General features: G+C 40.6%; 1 protein-coding gene across 2 annotated transcripts in view; it reads right to left on the bottom strand.

Moving 5' to 3' along the window:
* Positions 1–18733, bottom strand: part of DNMBP (dynamin binding protein) — a 134222-nt gene that overhangs the window by 21166 nt on the left and 94323 nt on the right. For both annotated transcript variants that reach the window (XM_064269453.1, XM_023546824.2), the window contains 7 exons: positions 14397–14590; positions 13428–13527; positions 9591–9738; positions 8815–8832; positions 8198–8397; positions 1825–1955; positions 787–891 (listed from right to left, as the gene is read on the bottom strand). In XM_064269453.1, coding sequence (XP_064125523.1) covers positions 787–891; positions 1825–1955; positions 8198–8397; positions 8815–8832; positions 9591–9738; positions 13428–13527; positions 14397–14590 — 896 coding nt within the window. The remainder of the gene's footprint in view (positions 1–786; positions 892–1824; positions 1956–8197; positions 8398–8814; positions 8833–9590; positions 9739–13427; positions 13528–14396; positions 14591–18733) is intronic.

Below are 18733 nucleotides of genomic sequence, written 5' to 3'. Positions count from 1 at the left end.
AACCAGTTGTCATCAAGATGATTCCAACTCATGGTGACCCCATGTGTGTCAGAGTAGAACTGTGTTCCACAGGGTTTCCTATGACTAATTTTTCAGTAGATCACCAAGCCTTCTCTCCTAGAAAACCAAAACCAAAAACCTGTTGCTGTTGAGTCGATTCCAACTCATAGCGACCCTGAAGGACGGAGTAGGACTGCCCCATATGGTTTCCAAAGAGCGCCTGGAGGATTCGAATTGCCAAACTTTTATTTAGCAGCTGTAGCTCTTAACCACTTAGGGTTTCCAAAAAAAAAAAAAAAAAAAATTTTTTTTTTTTTTTATTTATAGGAGGTAGGTATAAATCTGGATTATGATTAACTAGGAGACATCACACTGGTGTTCTCCTGCCATCAGTGTATAGAGATTTTAAGAATACACTGAGTATCTGTGCCCTTTTATCCTCCCTAAGGGTCAATGTCCTGCAGCTTATGTTCTCACTCAATGTATTTAGTTTTATTAATTATCAGGGCTTTTCATTTTAAGGAATATGAACTGTTAATATACTCAACTGCTAACTGAAAAGTTGGCAATTCGAGTCTACCCGGAGGGGCCTTGGAAGAAAGGCCTAGCAATCTATTTCCCCCAAGATCAACCACTGAAAACCCTTATGGAGCACAACTCTACTGTGACACTCACGGGGTTACCATGAATCGAAATGGGTTCGATGTCAACTGATTTTTTACTGGTTTTTAGATGAACAGAATACACACTGTATGTGATTCTAACTAGAATGATGTCTTCACTCACCCGGATATGCTGGAGGTAGAGAGACAGGTCTCGGATAAAAGATTTGATCAATCTTTCTTGCATTCGGAAATTCTTCTCTGTTTCTTCAAATACTTCATCTTTTATCTGTTCAAAATAAACAAGTGTTGGCAGCGAGTTTGGACTCTCCCTCAATCTATCTCATCAGCAAAATAATCTTTCTTAAAAACACCTTTCGTTCAAATTTTAAGCCTTCACTGGTTGCCCAAATCATACTGAATTAAATTTAAACACTTTTACGGGACTGAAAAACCTTCAAAACGCATACAGGCTGTCCTTTACCTTTCAGCCCCATTTCCCACTGCTCCTGGTGTAAATCCTTTACTCTGGTACAGGGGCTGGCACATGCCACGCGGCTGGCCTCTGTGCCTTCACTTGGCTGTTGCCCTCGCCTCTCACTGCAACAAACCTGCCCCCTTCATTTAAGGCTTGGCTTAAATCTCATGCCAACACGAGGCTCATCTCACTGAGCTCCTGCCTTTAAGAATTATAGCATTTAGGGAACGAACCGCAAAACTTAGCAACTGATTATTTTCTAGCCTGCACTTTCCACTAATTGTATCAGGTACACATGGTATGTAGTCTGCAGACTTCAGCTCTACTACCAACACTATAATTTAAGTGCTTTCAACTCACTCAATCTCTTAGACATTAAGTTTCCTTATTTGTACCGATACGGTATTGAACTAGATGGTCTTTTAGCATGTCTACAATTTAAATTTTGTCTCCCCAAACAGATTATAAGCTCCTATGAGTGTCTAGTACCGCAGGAATTATCTATGTTGACTGATGTGGTCTCCTAGTTTGCCTTCGGACACGCTAAGCAGCTCCCCAATGGGGAAATGGAGGATTGGGAGGGTGGGTTCACATTAATAGTAGCTGCAGGGTCCTGTACCCACCAGCTAGCAAACACCAGAGGAGACAGAAAGGGAAGCGGGCCAATTTGCACCCTGCAGGCTGCCCTGGGAGTCCTGTACAGCTGTCAAAGGCATGCCAAACCTTTAAGTACAAGGATCTCACCTGAGGAGCAAAGCCAGTGAGGTGCTTCAGGTGGCTGCTAACTCGGTTGGATTTCTTGATGATGGAGTGGATGTTCAGTTTGGAAATTTTCTCCATGAGGCTGTCTTCATCCCCCTTACGGTACTTGAGGACTAGGGAGTGAGTCAAGAAAGCACTTTCCTGAGCATGGATGTGCTATAGAGCTACACGGTGAGACTGTACAACCCCAACTACAGAGAGTTCTTAACTGCAGTGAGCTTCTAAGAAGCAGAGACAAAATATTAATACAAACAATTGTTTACGGACAAATGTAATACCTAAAGAAAAGCAAGGAGAGACTGTGTGGCCAGCTTGGAAAAGGGTTAAAGACAAGGAGGAAAGGTTGCAGAGGTATAAGAGAAAGAACTGAAGATTTGGAGGCAAGGAGATCTCTGAGTTCAGGGCCTGGGTCTGTCACTCACTTAAGGTATGGCCTTATATAAGTCATGTAACTGTTTGGAGCCTCATTTTCCTCTTCAACAAACTACAGAAAGTAATAATACTTGCCTTATAAGATCATTTTAAATGGTTTCATATACAATTGAGATGTATATGCAATTATGTCATGGTAAAATGCAATACAGCAGTTACTTGATAAACTACTATGTCATACATTACGCACCATCTGCAGAAAAGTCTAGAGATAAAAGTAGAAAGGCAGCAAGGGACAGGGCAGTAGCACACTTTGCAGTTGTAAAAGATGAAGACTACATTATATTAGGAGATATAAACCAAGAGAAAGGGCTACATGGCCAGAGAACTTCAACAGCCACAGTGAACATTACATACTAATATAGGTGACGTGGTGAAAACAGAAAATGATTTTACATAAAGTGTGGAGAATAGGGGAAAGATAAGCAAAGAGGTTACACATTATAGATCCTTTGAAAATATGAACAATAATCAGTTTAGCAGTCACCATGCTATACTCACTGAGTGTTCAAATTAGGAGCTCAATGAGAGATTTGATGAGTGGATGGTTTGATATCTGACTGTACAGTTTTGGAGGAGGCAGGTTAATGGCTGTCGGCTAGAATGACGAGACCCAGAAAGACGGGCAAATTGGAGTTTTCTCAAAGTAACAAAATGTCTGAAGAAGGAGAGTCAGGAATAGGAGAAGAAAATGGAACATGTGGCTGATAGGTTCTATAAACAACTGCCTCCTTTGCCACGAGACCATAAAAATTGGATGGTGACTGGCTATCACTACTAGTCATTTTGATAAAAGATTTCATAGAAGAATCCTGATCAAAAGGGGGAAATGCAGATCAGAATTTCAAGTTATCATGGAATCCAGAATTTCTGCAGCCATGAAGACTGGATGAGGCCCTGAAACTATTGCCCTGAGATAATCTTTAAACCTTAAGCCAAAAAATATCCCCAGAAGCCTTCTTAAAATCAGACAATAGTCTAGCTTCCACCACGCCTCTGTCTGTTTGTTTATGGTATCTTGCATGTTGCTGTGATTCTGGAAGCTATTCCACCTGTACTCCAAATACTAGCAGGTTACCCACGGTGGACAGGTTTCAGTGGAGTCTCCAGACTAAGGCAGACTTGGAAGAAGGACCTGGCAGTCTATTCCTGAAAAAACTGTCCAGTGAACACAAAAAGAGAGAGTGGCAGGAGGGAACAGACTGTCTCATTAGGGAGAGAGCAATTGGGAGTATGTAGCAAGGTGTGTATAAGTTTTTGTGTGAGAGACTGACTTGATTTGTAAACTTTCACTTAAAGCACAATAAAAATTAAAAACAAAAAACTGTCCAGTGAAAACCTTATGGATAGCAGCAGAACACTGTCTGATACAGTGCTGGAAGATGAGTCATTCAGGTTGGAAGGCGCTCAAAATATGACTGGGAAAGGGCTGCCTCCTCAAAGTAGAAAAAAACCTACTGCCGCGAGTCGATTCTGACTCATAGCAACCCTATAGGACAGAGTTGGCCTAAATGACGTGGTTGGAGTAAAGATTTCGGGGCCTTCATCTACTGATGTGGCCTGACACAAAATGAGAAGAAACTGCTGCAAACATCCACTAATAATTGGAACAAGGAATGTAAAAAGTATGAATCAAGGAAAATTGGAAGTCATCAAAAATGAAATGGAATGCATAAAAGATCAATTATGCTCTTTATAATGCAATGCAAATATGGCTGGTGTCTACTATGCCGGGAATGACAAATTGAAGAGGAATGGCATCATATTCATCATCACAAAGAATGTTTCAAGATCTATCCTGAAATACAACACTGACAGTGATAGGATAATATCCATACGCCTACATGGAAGACCAGCTAATATGACTATTATTCAAAGTTATGCACCAACCACTTAGGCCAAAGATGAAGAAAGCAAAGATTTTTACCAACTTTTGTAGCCTGAAATAGATGAAATAAGCAGACAAGATGCATTGACAATTACTGATGATTGGAATGTGAAAGTTGGAAACAAAGAAGAAGGATCAATAGTTGGAAACTATGGCCTTGGTGATAGAAACAGAAATGACACTGGAGATCACATGATAAAATTTTGCAAGACCAATGACTTCTTCATTGCAAATACATTTTTCAACAACATAAACAGTGATTATATACCTGACCTTGCCAGGCAGAAAACAGAGGAATCAAATTGACTACATATGTGGAAAGAGACGATAGGGAAGCTCACTATCGGTCAGAACAAGGCCAGAGGCCAACTGTGGAACAGGACATCAATTGCTCGTGTCCAAGTCCAAGCTGAAGCTGAAGAAAATTAAAACAAATCTATGAGAGCCAAAGTATGACCTTGAATATATCCCACTTGAATTTAGAGACCATCTCAAGAACAGCTATGACACACTGAACGATAATGGCCAAAGACCAGATGAGTTGTGGGATGACATCAAGGACATCATACATGAAGAAAGGAAAAGGTCATTAAAAAGACAAGAAGGAAAGAAAAGACAAAAATGATGTCAGGGGAGACTCTGAAACCTGCTCTTGAATGTAGAGTAGCTAAAGCGAATGGACAAAACAATGAAGTAAAAGAGCTGAATAGATGATTTCAAAGGGTAGCTCAAAAAGACAAAGTATTATAATCAAATGTGCAAAGACTGAACGCTAGAAAACCAAAAGGGAAGAACAGGTTCAGCATTTCCCAAGCTGAAAGCACTAAAATAAAATTCAAAATTGCAATTTTCAAGGATTCTATGGGCAAAATAGAAAACTGGTGGCATAGTGGTTAAGAGCTACGGCTGCTAACCAAAAGGTAGGCAGTTCAAATCTACCAGGCACTCCTTGGAAACCCTATGGGGCAGTTCTACTCTGTCCTATAGGGTCGCTATGAGTCGAAATTGACTCAACAGCAATGAGTCTTTTTTTTTTAATGGGCAAAATATTGGATGATGCAGACAGTATCAAAAGAGTGAAGGAATACAGAGTCACTGTACCAAAAAGATTTGATCAACATTTAACCATTTTAAAACCAAAACCAATCCTATTGCTATTGAGTTGATTCTGACTCATAGTAACCCTACAGGACAGAGTAGAACTGCCCTATAGGGTTTCCAAGGAGTGCCTGGTGGGCTTGAACTGCCGATCTTTTGGTTAGCAGCTGTACTTCTTAACCATTATGCCACCAGGGTTTCCTCAACCACTTTAGGAGGTAGCATATGATCAAGAGCCAATGTTACTGAAGGAAGAAGTCCAAGCCGCACTGAAGGCACTGGCAAAAAACAAGGCTACAGGAATTGACAGAATACCAGTTGAGATGTTTCAACAAATGGATGCAGCACTAAAAGTGCTTACTCGCCTATATCAAGAAATTTGAGACACAGCCACCTGGCCAACTGAAAAAGATTCATATTTGTGCCCATTCAAAGAAAGGTGATCGAACAGAATGCAGAAATTATCAAACGGTATCAGTAATACCACACACAAGTAAAATTTTGCTTAAGATAATTAAGAAATGGTTGTAGTACATCGACAAAAAACTGCCAGAAAGTCAAGCTGGATTCAGAAGAGGATGTGGAATGAAGAGTATCAATGCTGATGCCAGATGGGCCTTGGCTGAAAGCAGAGAATACCAGAAGGATGTTTACTTTTATTTTATTGACTATGCAAAAGCATGTGGCTGTGTGGATCATAACAAGTAACATTGCGAAAAATGGGAATTCCAGAACACTTAATTGTGCTCATAAGGAACCTGTACATAGATCAAGAGGCAGTCGTTTAAACAGAACATGGGATACTGCATAGTTTCAAATCAGGAAAGTTCTGTGTCAGGGTTGTATCATTTTACCATGCTTACTCAATCTGTATGCTGAACAAATAATCCAAGAAGCAAGACTATATGAAGAAGAATGCGACATCAGGATCTATGGAAGACTTATTAACAAAGTATGATTTGCAGATGACACAGCCTTGCTTGTTGAAAACAAAGACGACTTGAAGCACTTACTGAATGAAGATCAGTCTACAGCCTTCAGTATGGATTATACCTTAACATAAAGGAAACAAAAATCCTCACAAGTGGACCAATAAGCATCATAAAAAACGGAGAAAATACTGACATTGTCAAGGATTTCATTTTACTTGGATCCACAATCAATGCCCACCAGAGTAGCAGTCAAGAAATTAAACACTGTATTGCACTGGAAAAATCTGCTGCAAAAGTCATCTTTAAAGTGTTAAAAAGCAAAGATGTCACTTTGAGGACTAAGGCACACCTGACCTAAGCCATGATATTTTCAATTGCCTCATAGCATGCGAAAGCTGGACAATGAATAAGAAAGGCCGAAGAACTGATGCCTCTGAATTATAGTGTTGGCAAAGAATATTGAATATACCATGAACTGCCAGAAGGAGAAACGAGCCTGTGTTGGAAGAGGTATAGCCAAAATGCTCCTTGGAAGCAAGGATGGCAAGACTTCATCTCACATACTTCAGACATGTAATCAGGAGGGACTGGTCCCTAGAGAAGGACATCATACTGAAAAAGAGGAAGACCTTCAACAAGATGGATTGACACAGTGGCTGTGACACTGGGCTCAAACATAGTGTCATGGATTGAACTGTGTCCCCCAAAAAGATGTATATCAAGTTGGCTAGGCCATGATTCCCAGTATTTTGTGATTGTCCACCATTTTGTCATTTGATGTGATTTTCCTGTGTTGTAAATTCTATCGCTATGATGTTAATAAGATGGATTCGCGGCAGTTGTGTTGATGAGATCTACAAGATTAGGTCATGTATTGACAACCCCTTTTGATATATAAAAGAGAAAAGCAGAGCAGAGAGACAGGGGGACCTCATACCAGCAAGAAAGCGGCACCAGGAGCAGAGCGTGTCTTTTGGACCTGGGGTCCCTGAGCCTGAGAAGTTTGTAGACCAGGAGAAGATTGATGACAAGGACCTTCCTCCAGAGCCAGAAGAGAGAAAGCCTTCCCCTGGAGCTGACACCTTGAATTTGGACTTCTAGTCTACCAGACTGTATGAGAATAAACTTCTGTTTGTTGAAACTATCCACTTGTGATATTTGTTATAGCAGCACTAGATAACCAAGATACAAAGCAATGATTATGAGGATGGCACAGGACTAGGCAGTGTTTTGTTCTGTTGTACACAGGGTCACTATCAGTTGGAATCAACTCGACAGTGCCTAACAAGTCTAGCTTAACTAGCAAAAAATGTCTGCCTTGAGTATTAGGCTTTCTTTAAGAACTGTCTATATGGGAGCAAAGTGACAACAGCAACTTGAAAGATTAGATAGGAACCTTAGGGGGCAATGAGTTTATGTTAATGGGGAGGAACAACTCAGAAAGAGTCGGTGAAAATGGTTGCAAAACTCAAAGAATGAATGTCACTAAACTGTACATGTAGGAACTTGAATAGGTGCATGTTTATGTTCCGTATATTCTCAACAACAAAAAATAAATAAAATAAAAGAAGACGAAGTCCTAACTTTAGTGAAGGCATAAGGCATCCAGTTAGAAATGTATAGAAAACAAACCTCAGCGTGGATTGTGAAGGACTGCCTTAAATGAGCTGAGAAGGCAACTGCCCATGCATGACTCAGCTCTTCTGATCAATCGTTCTCTAATCTCTTGGGGAAGACTCTTATTTCTAAAAACTTTATCAGATGCCTTAGCAAACCTACAGGGCAGAGTAGAACTGCCCCATAGGGTTTCCAAGGAGCAGCCGGCTCTTAACCACTGCACCACCAGGGTGCCTAGATTTTCATATCTTATTTCCCCAATATTCTCCTACTCTTTCTTCACCACAGCCTTATTACCTATCACTTGCCTTCCAGTGGCGTAATTAATTCTAAGAAGGAAACTGTTCTCGAGGGCGTATTTCCTCCTCATCAGTTATGCTTTGCTTACCCAAATCCTTTCGACGTTTATATTCATTAATGTTAACGTTGATTTCCTTAACTGCAAGGACTGCACTGGTTAAGGGCACTTTGTCTGGGTGGGATTCTGGGGTGGCGTTCAGCAACTCCATTAGCAGCAGTGGGTAACGCATTACTCTCTGCACTGGTTTGATTAGGAAGGAACCCAGGTTAATATAATTGGTGCATCCCCTATGAGAGAAGGAAAAAAGAAGGGGGAGAGCAAGAGAGAGACTTTAGTCAACGGTCAATAACATAGTGCCTACTGGCAGGATTTGTTATTCTGAAATGTGGGTCTTTCACCCTACTTTCCACTTTCCTTCAGTCAACAAGTTTTTATTGGACACATAATAAATACAAGGTAGTCTTTTAGGTGCTGGGGGTTTGGCAGTGACAAAAACAGTCCTGGCCCTGGTAGTAGGAGACAGGCAATAAACAAACAAATATATAAAGTCTCATTTAGTGGTAAACGCTATGGAGAAACATACAGCAAGGCAGTTCTACTTCGAAGTTTCTGTCTTTATAGGAAGAAATAAAGTTAGTCTTTTAAGGGTTTGGAAAAACCCCCTGAAGGAATGAGCTTGCACGTCAAGCAGCAAGGGAACTTACCATTCATTGTACAGGCTCCTACGGGGCAGTGAGCGTGAAAAGAAAAGAGACAGCTGGTTAGAGAGATGCGGCCGCTGTTCATTTTCACATTCTTCTCAGAGTACATCTATTAGCTGGTAGACAGAAATCATATGGGATAAAAGGAAATTATGAACATCTATGTACTAATGGTTAACGTGTTCAGCTGCTAATCCAAAGGTTGGAAGTCCAAGTCCACCCAGAGACACCTTGGCAGACAGGCCTGGCAATTTACTTCCAAAAAAACAGCCATTGAAAACCTTATGGAACAGAGTTCTACTCTGACACACTTGGGGTTGCCATGAGTTGGAGTCAACTCGACGGTAACTGGTTATTATTTGCTGGATGGTGATACATCTAATCTACTAAAAAACTCAGTAAGCCCCTAACTTCACTTTGATCTACTTACACATTTACTACATCCTTGGAACCTGTCTCCTTAAAACCTGGGGAACCAAACTACCTTTCTGAGTGCTTCTAACCTAGAAATGCTAAATGAATACTTTGTATGTACAGACAAAGTGATTTCAATGCATAAAAGTACAAGCACTAAGCCACTTGAGATTTTCACGACATATTATGGGAAAAAGGCAAGTTATACAAAAGGATATGTAATATGATATCACTTATGTTTAAAATACAAAAATATGGAAAATGGCTATATCAATGTCATAAGATGTCTGGACATATACATGGGGTGACTTCTAAAAGGCAGAACTAAAGAGCTATGATGGATGTGATGTGGTCACAACTCCTACTTCAGATCCGCCAAGGAGTCCTGAAGGTGCTTCTGGATCTTCTCATCCTTCTCGTAGATTTCCAGCAGCGAAATGGCCTCGTCGTGATTCTGGCAGTAAACCTTGTACGTCCCCTCAAGCTCATCCCGGTGATCGAGGAACACAGGCCCTTTGAAATATAAACAAACATACAGTGTTTTCAGTATTTTTTTCCTCTTTGACTTAATTCTAAGAGCCCTCAACCAAGTATCCCAAATATGAAATAACTAAACTTTAATGTCAGTTAAATCCCATTACAAGAAAAAGTGATGTGCAACTACATATAAGAAATTTCCAGGTGAGAGCTTAAAGTTCTACTTATTTGAAGTAAAATTCAAAAGACCATGTCGCCTCTGTATTTATTTTTCAAAACAGGATTTGGAGTTGTATGAGACACCTGGGCGCTGCAACAGAGGCTCCGCTCCTTTCAGTCAGACAAAGTTGGGCGTTTCTAAGCACTCTCCTTACTGGGCAGAACGCTGTAAGAACCTGTCTGCTCTCTAATGCCCGAGAGAATCCCCACAGAGCTGAAGAGAGCCTTCTCCGGCAATGGTTCCAACCTTTGTGCATAAATTAAATACAAAGGACTACAAAGCACATGAATTATATTAAAAGAGTATTTAAACAGAAGTATTTTAAAACCAAATTTGTGATATAACAACATATGTTCTTCTTTATAAAAATATTAAATAACAAGATGGAGCAAATGGTTTAATACCTACCATAATTTCAAAGTATGATGAGGGACATGAGGAACTGACAGCACTTGCCTCCCTTCTTCTCTGACATTATTCCTTCCTACACTATTCCCAGGAGCCCTGGTGGCCCAGTGGTTAAGTGCTCATCTGCTAACTGAAGGGTCGGTGGTTCGAACCAACTGGCTGCTTCACAGGAGAAAGACGTGGCAGTCTGCTTCCATAAAAATTACAGCCTAGAAAACCCTATGGGGCAGTTCTACTTTGTCCTATGGGGTCACTATGAGTTGGAACTGATTCTACAGCAACGGGTTTTGAACGGGTTTATGCTGTTCCTGTCTAACATTCTTACAGCCTGCACTGTCCACGATGACTCACACTGCTTGATTCACTGCTCGTCAATCTCCCTCACAGAGGCTATTCCATATCAACCACAAACTAGCAGAGCTACATCTTAATTGTGTCTTTCAAACTGTGTGCCACACCCATAAATAGGTCACGAGATCTATTTCGTGGGTCATGATCAGCCCTTTTTTGGATAAAATAAAATGGCATAGAAAGTATCAGGTAGCACTGTTTCATGAAACATGTTTCAGTTACACTTACATATGTATGAGCCTACATACATACATATACAAACATGTATACTGAGTCATTTTGTAAAATGTTTATTTCTGTGGGGTATGTTTAAAATAAAAGCCATTCTATTACATATCCAGAGTCTCCTTGTCCTTCACTCTCATCTTTACCTCCTTATCTTCTAACTCATTCAAGCCTTGAATACTTATCATTCTTTCCCTCCCCACCAGACCGTGTTCTGGCTATACTAGAATCCTCCAACAACTAGCTAATTCAATGCTGCTTTCTCCAACATCCACCTTCCTGGACTTTCTGCTACCCTACTTTTTCTATTTCTATTCCTGGATATACGGACTCCTTGAAAGACCTATTGCTGAAAGGAAAAAGCTAAGTGCAGAGCAACTTGCATAGTGTGCTACCGTTTGTGTGATTAAAAAAAATGGCGACAGGAGACTAGGATAGAGAAAAAAAACATGCAACTGCTGGTATAATAAACTAGCTCTGGAACAAGACATTAGAAACTGGTTGAGAAGAACTGGGTGGCTAGGGGATGGGTAGGAGACTTTGCATTAGTTTGTTGTACATTTCTAACTTGGTGCCAGATGAATGCATTAAAAATAAGTTAAATTAGACATATACTGAAGTAAGCTAAATTCAAGCAAATAAACAAAAAACCCTGCTAGGGAAGCTTGTACTTGAATTAGCAAAGCTGCCCTTTGCTAATGGCTCAAAAAAGTTTTACTTTGCTTTTCTCTGACTTCTCAGAGCCTTCCCTTATCACAAGGCTCAAAACCTTGTCCTTTGTTAATTCCCCATTTAATGCATTGCCTCGCCTTCTGGATGACCAAGACAGAAATCACCCAGCATAGTGCTCTCGCTCAGCCTCACCTTTACTCAGACATTGCTTCTCCTTCTCAAATCTCCCTGACCTCTCCAGTTAGCCTAGTGCAAGGACCCCCGGCTTCAATTTCTCTTACCATTCTATCAAGTGCCCACAAAAGTGCAAGACATATAGTTGTATTCTGTATAGTGGCTAACAGTAGGAGCTTGGACAACAAACAGGTTGAAGGCTAGTCCTCCCAATTACTAGCCATGTGACTTCTGGCATATTGCTTTCCCTCAGTTTTCTTATCTGTAAAATAAGATGAACAGTATCTAAAGCTCATTGCGTTGTTGTAGAGGACAGCTCGGTGAGTGCCTGGTGTATAACAAATACTGAAGAAACATTGAAATAATCACACTAAATCTGTCACCATCCCACAGGCATTTCCCTCTTCCTTCACAAGGGCAAAACTCTGATTTGGTTCCTATGTCCACTTCTCTCCCATGTGACTCAGGTAAGTACTGCCCAGTCTAAGCCAACATCATGATCCCATTCCCCTTTCTAGTGATCATTTTAGGTGTATGCAGGTGAGCCAGTTCTGGCCAACGAGAAATAAGTTTGCGAGAAGAGCCAGGAAAAGGTCTGCTCACTCTGAATGAGACACGTAGGCCACTTTTCCTTCTGCTGGATGTTGTCAAGTGTGTTGTGGGATGGATGGAACTGTGGAAGCTACTATGCAACTATGATTCCAATAAAATAGCAAAATGACAGGATGTAGTTCCATCCCACACTGTACCAGGATTGGCCTGCATGACCAATAAAATATGGCAGAAGTGATGGTACGTCACTTTTGAGATGAGGTCATAAAAGACACTGCAGCTCCCATCTTGAGCTTTCTTGGATTGCTTACTCTGGGGAAAGCCAGATGCCATGTCCAAAGCCCAGTCTGTGGAGAGGCTGATGTGATGAGGAACTGGGACCTGAAACAGTCATGGGAGTGACCTTCCTTGGAAGCAGATCCTCAAGGCCCAGATGACTGCAGCCCAGGCCAACAACTTGCCTACAACTTCAGGAGACCCCAAACCAGAAGCAGCCTGCTAAACCTCTCCCAGTTCCTGACTCACAGAATCTGGGACGACAAATGTTGTGTTGTTTTAAGCTGCTAAGTTTTGGAGTAATTTGCTACACAGCAATGGATAACTAATACAGTTTTCTTAATTCATAAAGAACTAGATGATTGTTTTTTAAATGTTTTGACAATGGGTACAACGCACTAAAGTGATGATCTCAAACTCCAACTATGAGTCTGAAAAACACCAGAGTAGAAGATTTGTTTGCGTAGTGGTTAAGTGTTCGGCTACTAACCGAAAGGTCGGCGGTTCGAATCCACCAGCCGCTCCATGGGAGAAAGATGTGGCAGTCTGCTTCTGTAAAGATTTACAGCCTTGGAGACCCTATGGGGCAGTTCCACTCTGTCCTATGAGTCGGAATCGACTCCACGGCCATGGGTTTGGTTTTTTTGGTTTAGATGACATCTAAAGTTTCTTCAACTGCTAACATCCTTTATCACCTCAAGGAAGACTGTTAGCTAAAAGCAGCAGCAGAGGGCCACATAACCTCTGAAGTGAGTCACTAAATAGTAAGTATCAGGAAAGACCTTCTTCCCCTCAAAGATGTTTTTTGAAAAACAGCTGCTTCTGAATCCACGGCAGGAGTGCATACCTACAGTGTCGCTGACTTCCAGAGCAGCCAGCAATTGCTTTGAGACCGTAATCACCATCGGCATATTTCCAAAAAGACCCTCAAAATCAATGTTTGGGACCTGAGAAAGGGAACCAAAACATAAAGACACATGAAGATGAAATTAACGCCATAATCACTCAATAGAAACATCTCTTCAAGGATTGTACAAAAACTGCTCAAGGTCATCTTCACTCACTCTCTCATGCAGTCTCCAAAATAAAAACATCTAACATCATCTTTAGTATCATCCTTTGTCCTTGATCCAACTACTTTCCACACCCCCTTCCCCCGACCACCTTAATAAACTGACTATAGAACCAATTTGGTCTACAATTATGCTGGGTTACAAATTCCCATCTAGCACCCAAAATCTGATGTCACTGCCCACTTCCTACAGAAGAACTTGGGAGTGACTGCTCCAGGAGTATATACCCAAGGTCAAGTAATAAGCAATAAGGACAGTAAAGCCCCAGGGGACTATTAGCCTTGGCTTACAATCTCCACCCTTTAGAAAGTACCTAGAATGTGCACATGGCAGACCCTTAGTAAAGGTCTCCTGAGTAAATGAATGAGCTTACAATCAGGTGCCGGAGCCACTGATGACACGTTAGCCCCAGACTTCATTGTATTATCTTATGGTCTTCCCAGTAAACAACAATTTAGACTCCCTGAAACTGTTCTTCAATTTTCAGGAACCATAGAAATAGGGAGTGTCCTGAAGTAATTGCAGTAAGTCTGGGAAGTTACTGGTGAACATGATCAGTGGCTGGATGCTGAAGGCTTAAGATGATGACACACATATGCTGGGGCCCTTGATTTAAAGGCAGCAGCAGCAGCAGCAGTCATAGACTTTTATATAAAATCCAATAAATCTCTGTGGTGAAAGCTCTCGCATCCTAATGCTTCGAGGGCCACCTCCTAAAGCAAAGCTAACCTTACAGTCCCTACCTGTGCCTGCTGCAGGGGTGCCATGATGCATTCAATACACATTTCCAGATCCCGGATGTAGTCTTTTTCTGTCTGAAGAAGTTCTTCTACCACCTTGGTTCTCTTCTCCAGCATCCTCTGCTCTGGGTTTTCAGTGGACACATACACAGAAGGGGCCACCAATGATGAAGACTGGGAGGAGAGGAGGGTCATTTCTAGAAGGGAAAAGAGAACTGGTCAGCAGCTCCAGGTGTGAAAGCAGGGCTCTTCAACAGTTTGTTTCTGAAAAAAGCACATTCCCTGAGGAACCAAGGGTTCACTACTGTCAACCACCAGGAAAACTGATCCCATGTATCAGTTCTAAACACGAACAGATGAAGGGCTTAGAAACCTGTGGAAAGAACTTCTCCAATCTTGTGTAATCCCATTTCTAGAAATTGTTCCAAAAAGGAGTAGCTAGCCCATTTTAAGAGGACAAATCAGAGTCCACAACCTCCTTGTAAGTCCCCTTGAAACAAGTACTGTCCTTCAAGCCGGCTTTCACCTAATCAGGTATAAAAGCTGCCCCATGACCTCAGCAGCAGAAACACTGGGCTGGAAATTAACATCACTGACAGGGCACATTAAAAAGACTGCTGTGGATGGGGGAAGGGGGAGCATATGGAAACTATCTGTACTTTCTGCACGATTCTTCTGTAAACCTAAAGCTTCTCTAAAAAACAGTCTATTTAAAATTCAAAAAAAAAAAAGGCTATTATGGGAAACAATAAGGTGGCCACTAAGGGGAAGACAAGAATTAGATGCGAATTATCCATCTGAGATTTGGGGGACTGCAGGGCCCCTCATGTTCCAGTCACTGTGATGGCGGATTAACATCAGTGTATTAACAAAATATGCAAAAATTCTTATATTCCCCCAAGAAAACATTAATGAAGACTCAAGCAGGTTTTGTTACTATAAAATGTCCTAGAAGGTAGATACAAATGTATTACAAATACGAAATTTTTAAACGGTATTTTTGATTAAAAGAAGCTCTACTGAACCAGACTGCATGATTCTAGAAAGGAAAACATATATATATTCTGTCACTAGTTTTACAATTACCTGTTATTTAGATGCATCTGACAAGAGAGGTTGTTTATTTTTTCCCCAAAATCTAAAGGGCTCAGTTCCCAAGGTTGGTTCAAGATTCTGACTTATTGCTCTTTGTAATAAAGACGAGGCAGTATTTGTTCATTAAAAATAAACATTAAATATTAATAAAAAATTAAAGAAATTTGACAGTGAAGCAACCTCTGCTTTGTTTGAAATTCCTTAAGACCCTCTAAAAAATACAAGTTTTATAAGTGCATACACATACTAATAAGTTTGAGCATGATTACAAGAATACTTTTACCTAGATGTAAGAAGAAAACCAGTGTTCAAAATACTTATGGAAAGCTAGCCTTTCATAGCAGACTTTATTTCCCTTTTAATTTTTTAAAATTTTGGAAAATATATATGTCACAAAACATTTGATATTTCAAGAATCTTCACATGTACAGTTCAGTAACATCAAAGCAAATTTTATTCTCCAAAAATCTGCCCCACTGCCCCTTCCCTAAGATTAATTAGGAATTCCAACGTTTAAAAAGAATGTAACTCAGACTCTGGTTTCTAAGAACCATTCTCCTCTAAAAAGGAATCAGAGTTCTTTGAAGAAATGGCAAATTCCAGGGCTGGAGTAAGGAAGGTCCAGCTGGAAACATCTTGTGACAGGAAGTCAGGAAGAATTCAACAAAATGATGAGGGCATGTCAAAATGACTCACTCAGGAGCCAGCATGAAGGGTCTCCCACTAGCCAAAGCTGGTACAATTTCAGTATCAAAATAAATAAGCATGGCAATGGATTATAATCCATTCAATAAAATAAGAACCCATGAATTCATATTGATAATACAGTAAAACCTGCAAAAGCCGGAACCTGTGTAAGGCAGAAACCTGTCAGAGAAGAAAAACTCAAAACACGTTCCACTAATGGACAGTGATAGAAGAGTGGTAAGTCTGCACCCTGTCAAAGGCAGAAAACTCGCAAGACCCGGAAAAAGAAGGCAGTTCCAGCTCTCACAAGTTTCATTGTGTATAAATACATAAATAAAGGGGGGAGAAGATAAAGCTCTTTCTTATATTAGAATGCCAACAAATGAAGAAATGATGGGGTTAGAACATCATCACTATGCAACCATCAGAATAAAATTTGATTCAGGCACAAAACATCAATCAATGGGGATTGATGATCATCAGGATATTTACAGAGTTCCAAATTACTTATTATAAATTACATGCCTAATCTGAAAGAAATCTTCAGGAAACATCAAACTGTCTTAGGTATCTAGTGTTGCTATAACAGAAATACCAAAAGTGGATGGCTTTAACAAAGAGAAATTTATTCTGACATTGCAGAAGGCTAAGAAGTCCAAATTCAGGGTGCCAGCTCCCAGGGAAGACTCTCCCTTTCTGTCAGCTCTGGGAGAAGGCCCTGGCCATCAATCTTCTCCTGGTCTAGAAGCTTCTCAGCACAGGGACCCCAGTCAAAAGGACACGCTGCGCTCCTGGTTATTCTTGCTTGGTGGTAATGAGGTCCCCCTCCTCTCTGCTCCAGTCTTTCTTTTATATCTCAAAAGAGACTGACTCAAAATACAATCTATTCCAGTAGATTGAGTCCTACCTCATTAACATAACTGCCTCTAGTCTGCCTCATTAATATGAAAGAGGTTAGGGTTTACAACACAGAGGATAATCACATCAGATCACAAAATGGTGGACAACCACACACTACTGGGAATCATACCCTAGCCAAGTTGACACATATTTTCAGGGAACACATTTCAATCCATGACACAAACCCAGACTGAGGATTTGTATTCTTCAAAATGTCAGTGTCCTGAAAAACAAAGCCTGATGAACAGTTCCCGATTAAACACAACTGAAGAGAAATGACAACTAAATGCAATGTGTGTCTGGATCCTGCTCCAGGAAGAAAAAAAAAAAATTGTTATAAAGGGCGTTACTGGGACAACTAATGAAACTGTAATACAGACTGTAAATTAGATAAAAGATTAGATCAATTTTAAATTTCCCAAAATGGCACATTTATTGTGGTCATGTGAGAGAATATCCATATTCTTAAAATACACACTGAAGTATTAAGGGACGTGATATATGCAACCGACTCAATATCTCAGGGGGGGAAAACTATATACGGAGAAAGAGAGTAAGTTTGATATTATTCAAGGTAAAGTTTAAAAAGACATACAATGGAAAGAATATCTGTTTCTTAACTTTTTTTCCTTGGTAGAATAAATGACAAAAATTAAAGCATAACTTTCGTTTCATCACAGCACTAAAATTCATTCTAAATTAATTACACCTCATGTAAAATTTGTTCAATGGCCTTATTTTCATTTTTGAGACTTCAAAGCAATAGAATCTCAGTCCTAAAAATCATTTCGTAAGTGGCAAGTTAAAAAGAGAAACTCATTTTTAATAACAGTACTAAAAAAAGCTTTGGAAAGAGGCCATTTACCGAGTTCCTACCACGTACCAGGTACTTGACATACTATACCCCTTGATTCATTGAATACTCACACCAAAACTTTGAAGCAGGCATTATTACTCCCACTTAATAGATAAGAAAACCTAGGCTTTGGAGGCTGACCAATTTATCTGAGGTTCTGCAGTGTGTAATCTCTGTAACAGCAGTTCTGGAATTAGAATCTAACTATATATATATATATATATATTTTAATAACTTTTATTAAGCTTCAAGTGAACGTTTACAAATCCAATCAGTCTGTCACATATAAGTTTACATACATCTCACTCCCTACTCCCACTTGCTCTCCCCCTCTTGAGTCAGCCCTTTCAGTCTCTCCTTTCTTGACAATTTTGCCGGCTTCCCTCTCTCTCTATCCTCCCATCCCCTCTCCAGACAAGAGTTGCCAACACAATCTCAAGTGTCCACCTGATATAATTAGCTCACTCTTCATCATCGTCTCTCTCCCACCCGCTGACCAGTCCCTTTCATGTCTGATGAGTTGTCTTCGGGGATGGTTCCTGTCCTGTGCCGACAGAAGGTCTGGGGAGCATGGCCGCCGGGATTCCTCTAGTCTCAGTCAGACCATTAAGTTTGGTCTTTTTATGAGAATTTGGGGTCTGCATCCCACTGATCTCCTGCTCCCTCAGGGGTCCTCTGCTGTGCTCCCTGTCAGGGCAGTCATCGATTGTGGCCGGGCACCAACTAGTTCTTCTGGTCTCAGGATGATGTAGGTCTCTGGTTCATGCGGCCCTTTCTGTCTCTTGGGCTCTTAGTTGTCGTG

This window comes from Loxodonta africana, chromosome 16, assembly GCF_030014295.1.
Source record: "Loxodonta africana isolate mLoxAfr1 chromosome 16, mLoxAfr1.hap2, whole genome shotgun sequence".
Lineage (NCBI taxonomy): Eukaryota > Metazoa > Chordata > Mammalia > Proboscidea > Elephantidae > Loxodonta > Loxodonta africana.
Note: the sequence above shows the minus strand (reverse complement) of the source record. Positions and strands in the feature narration are given on the sequence as shown.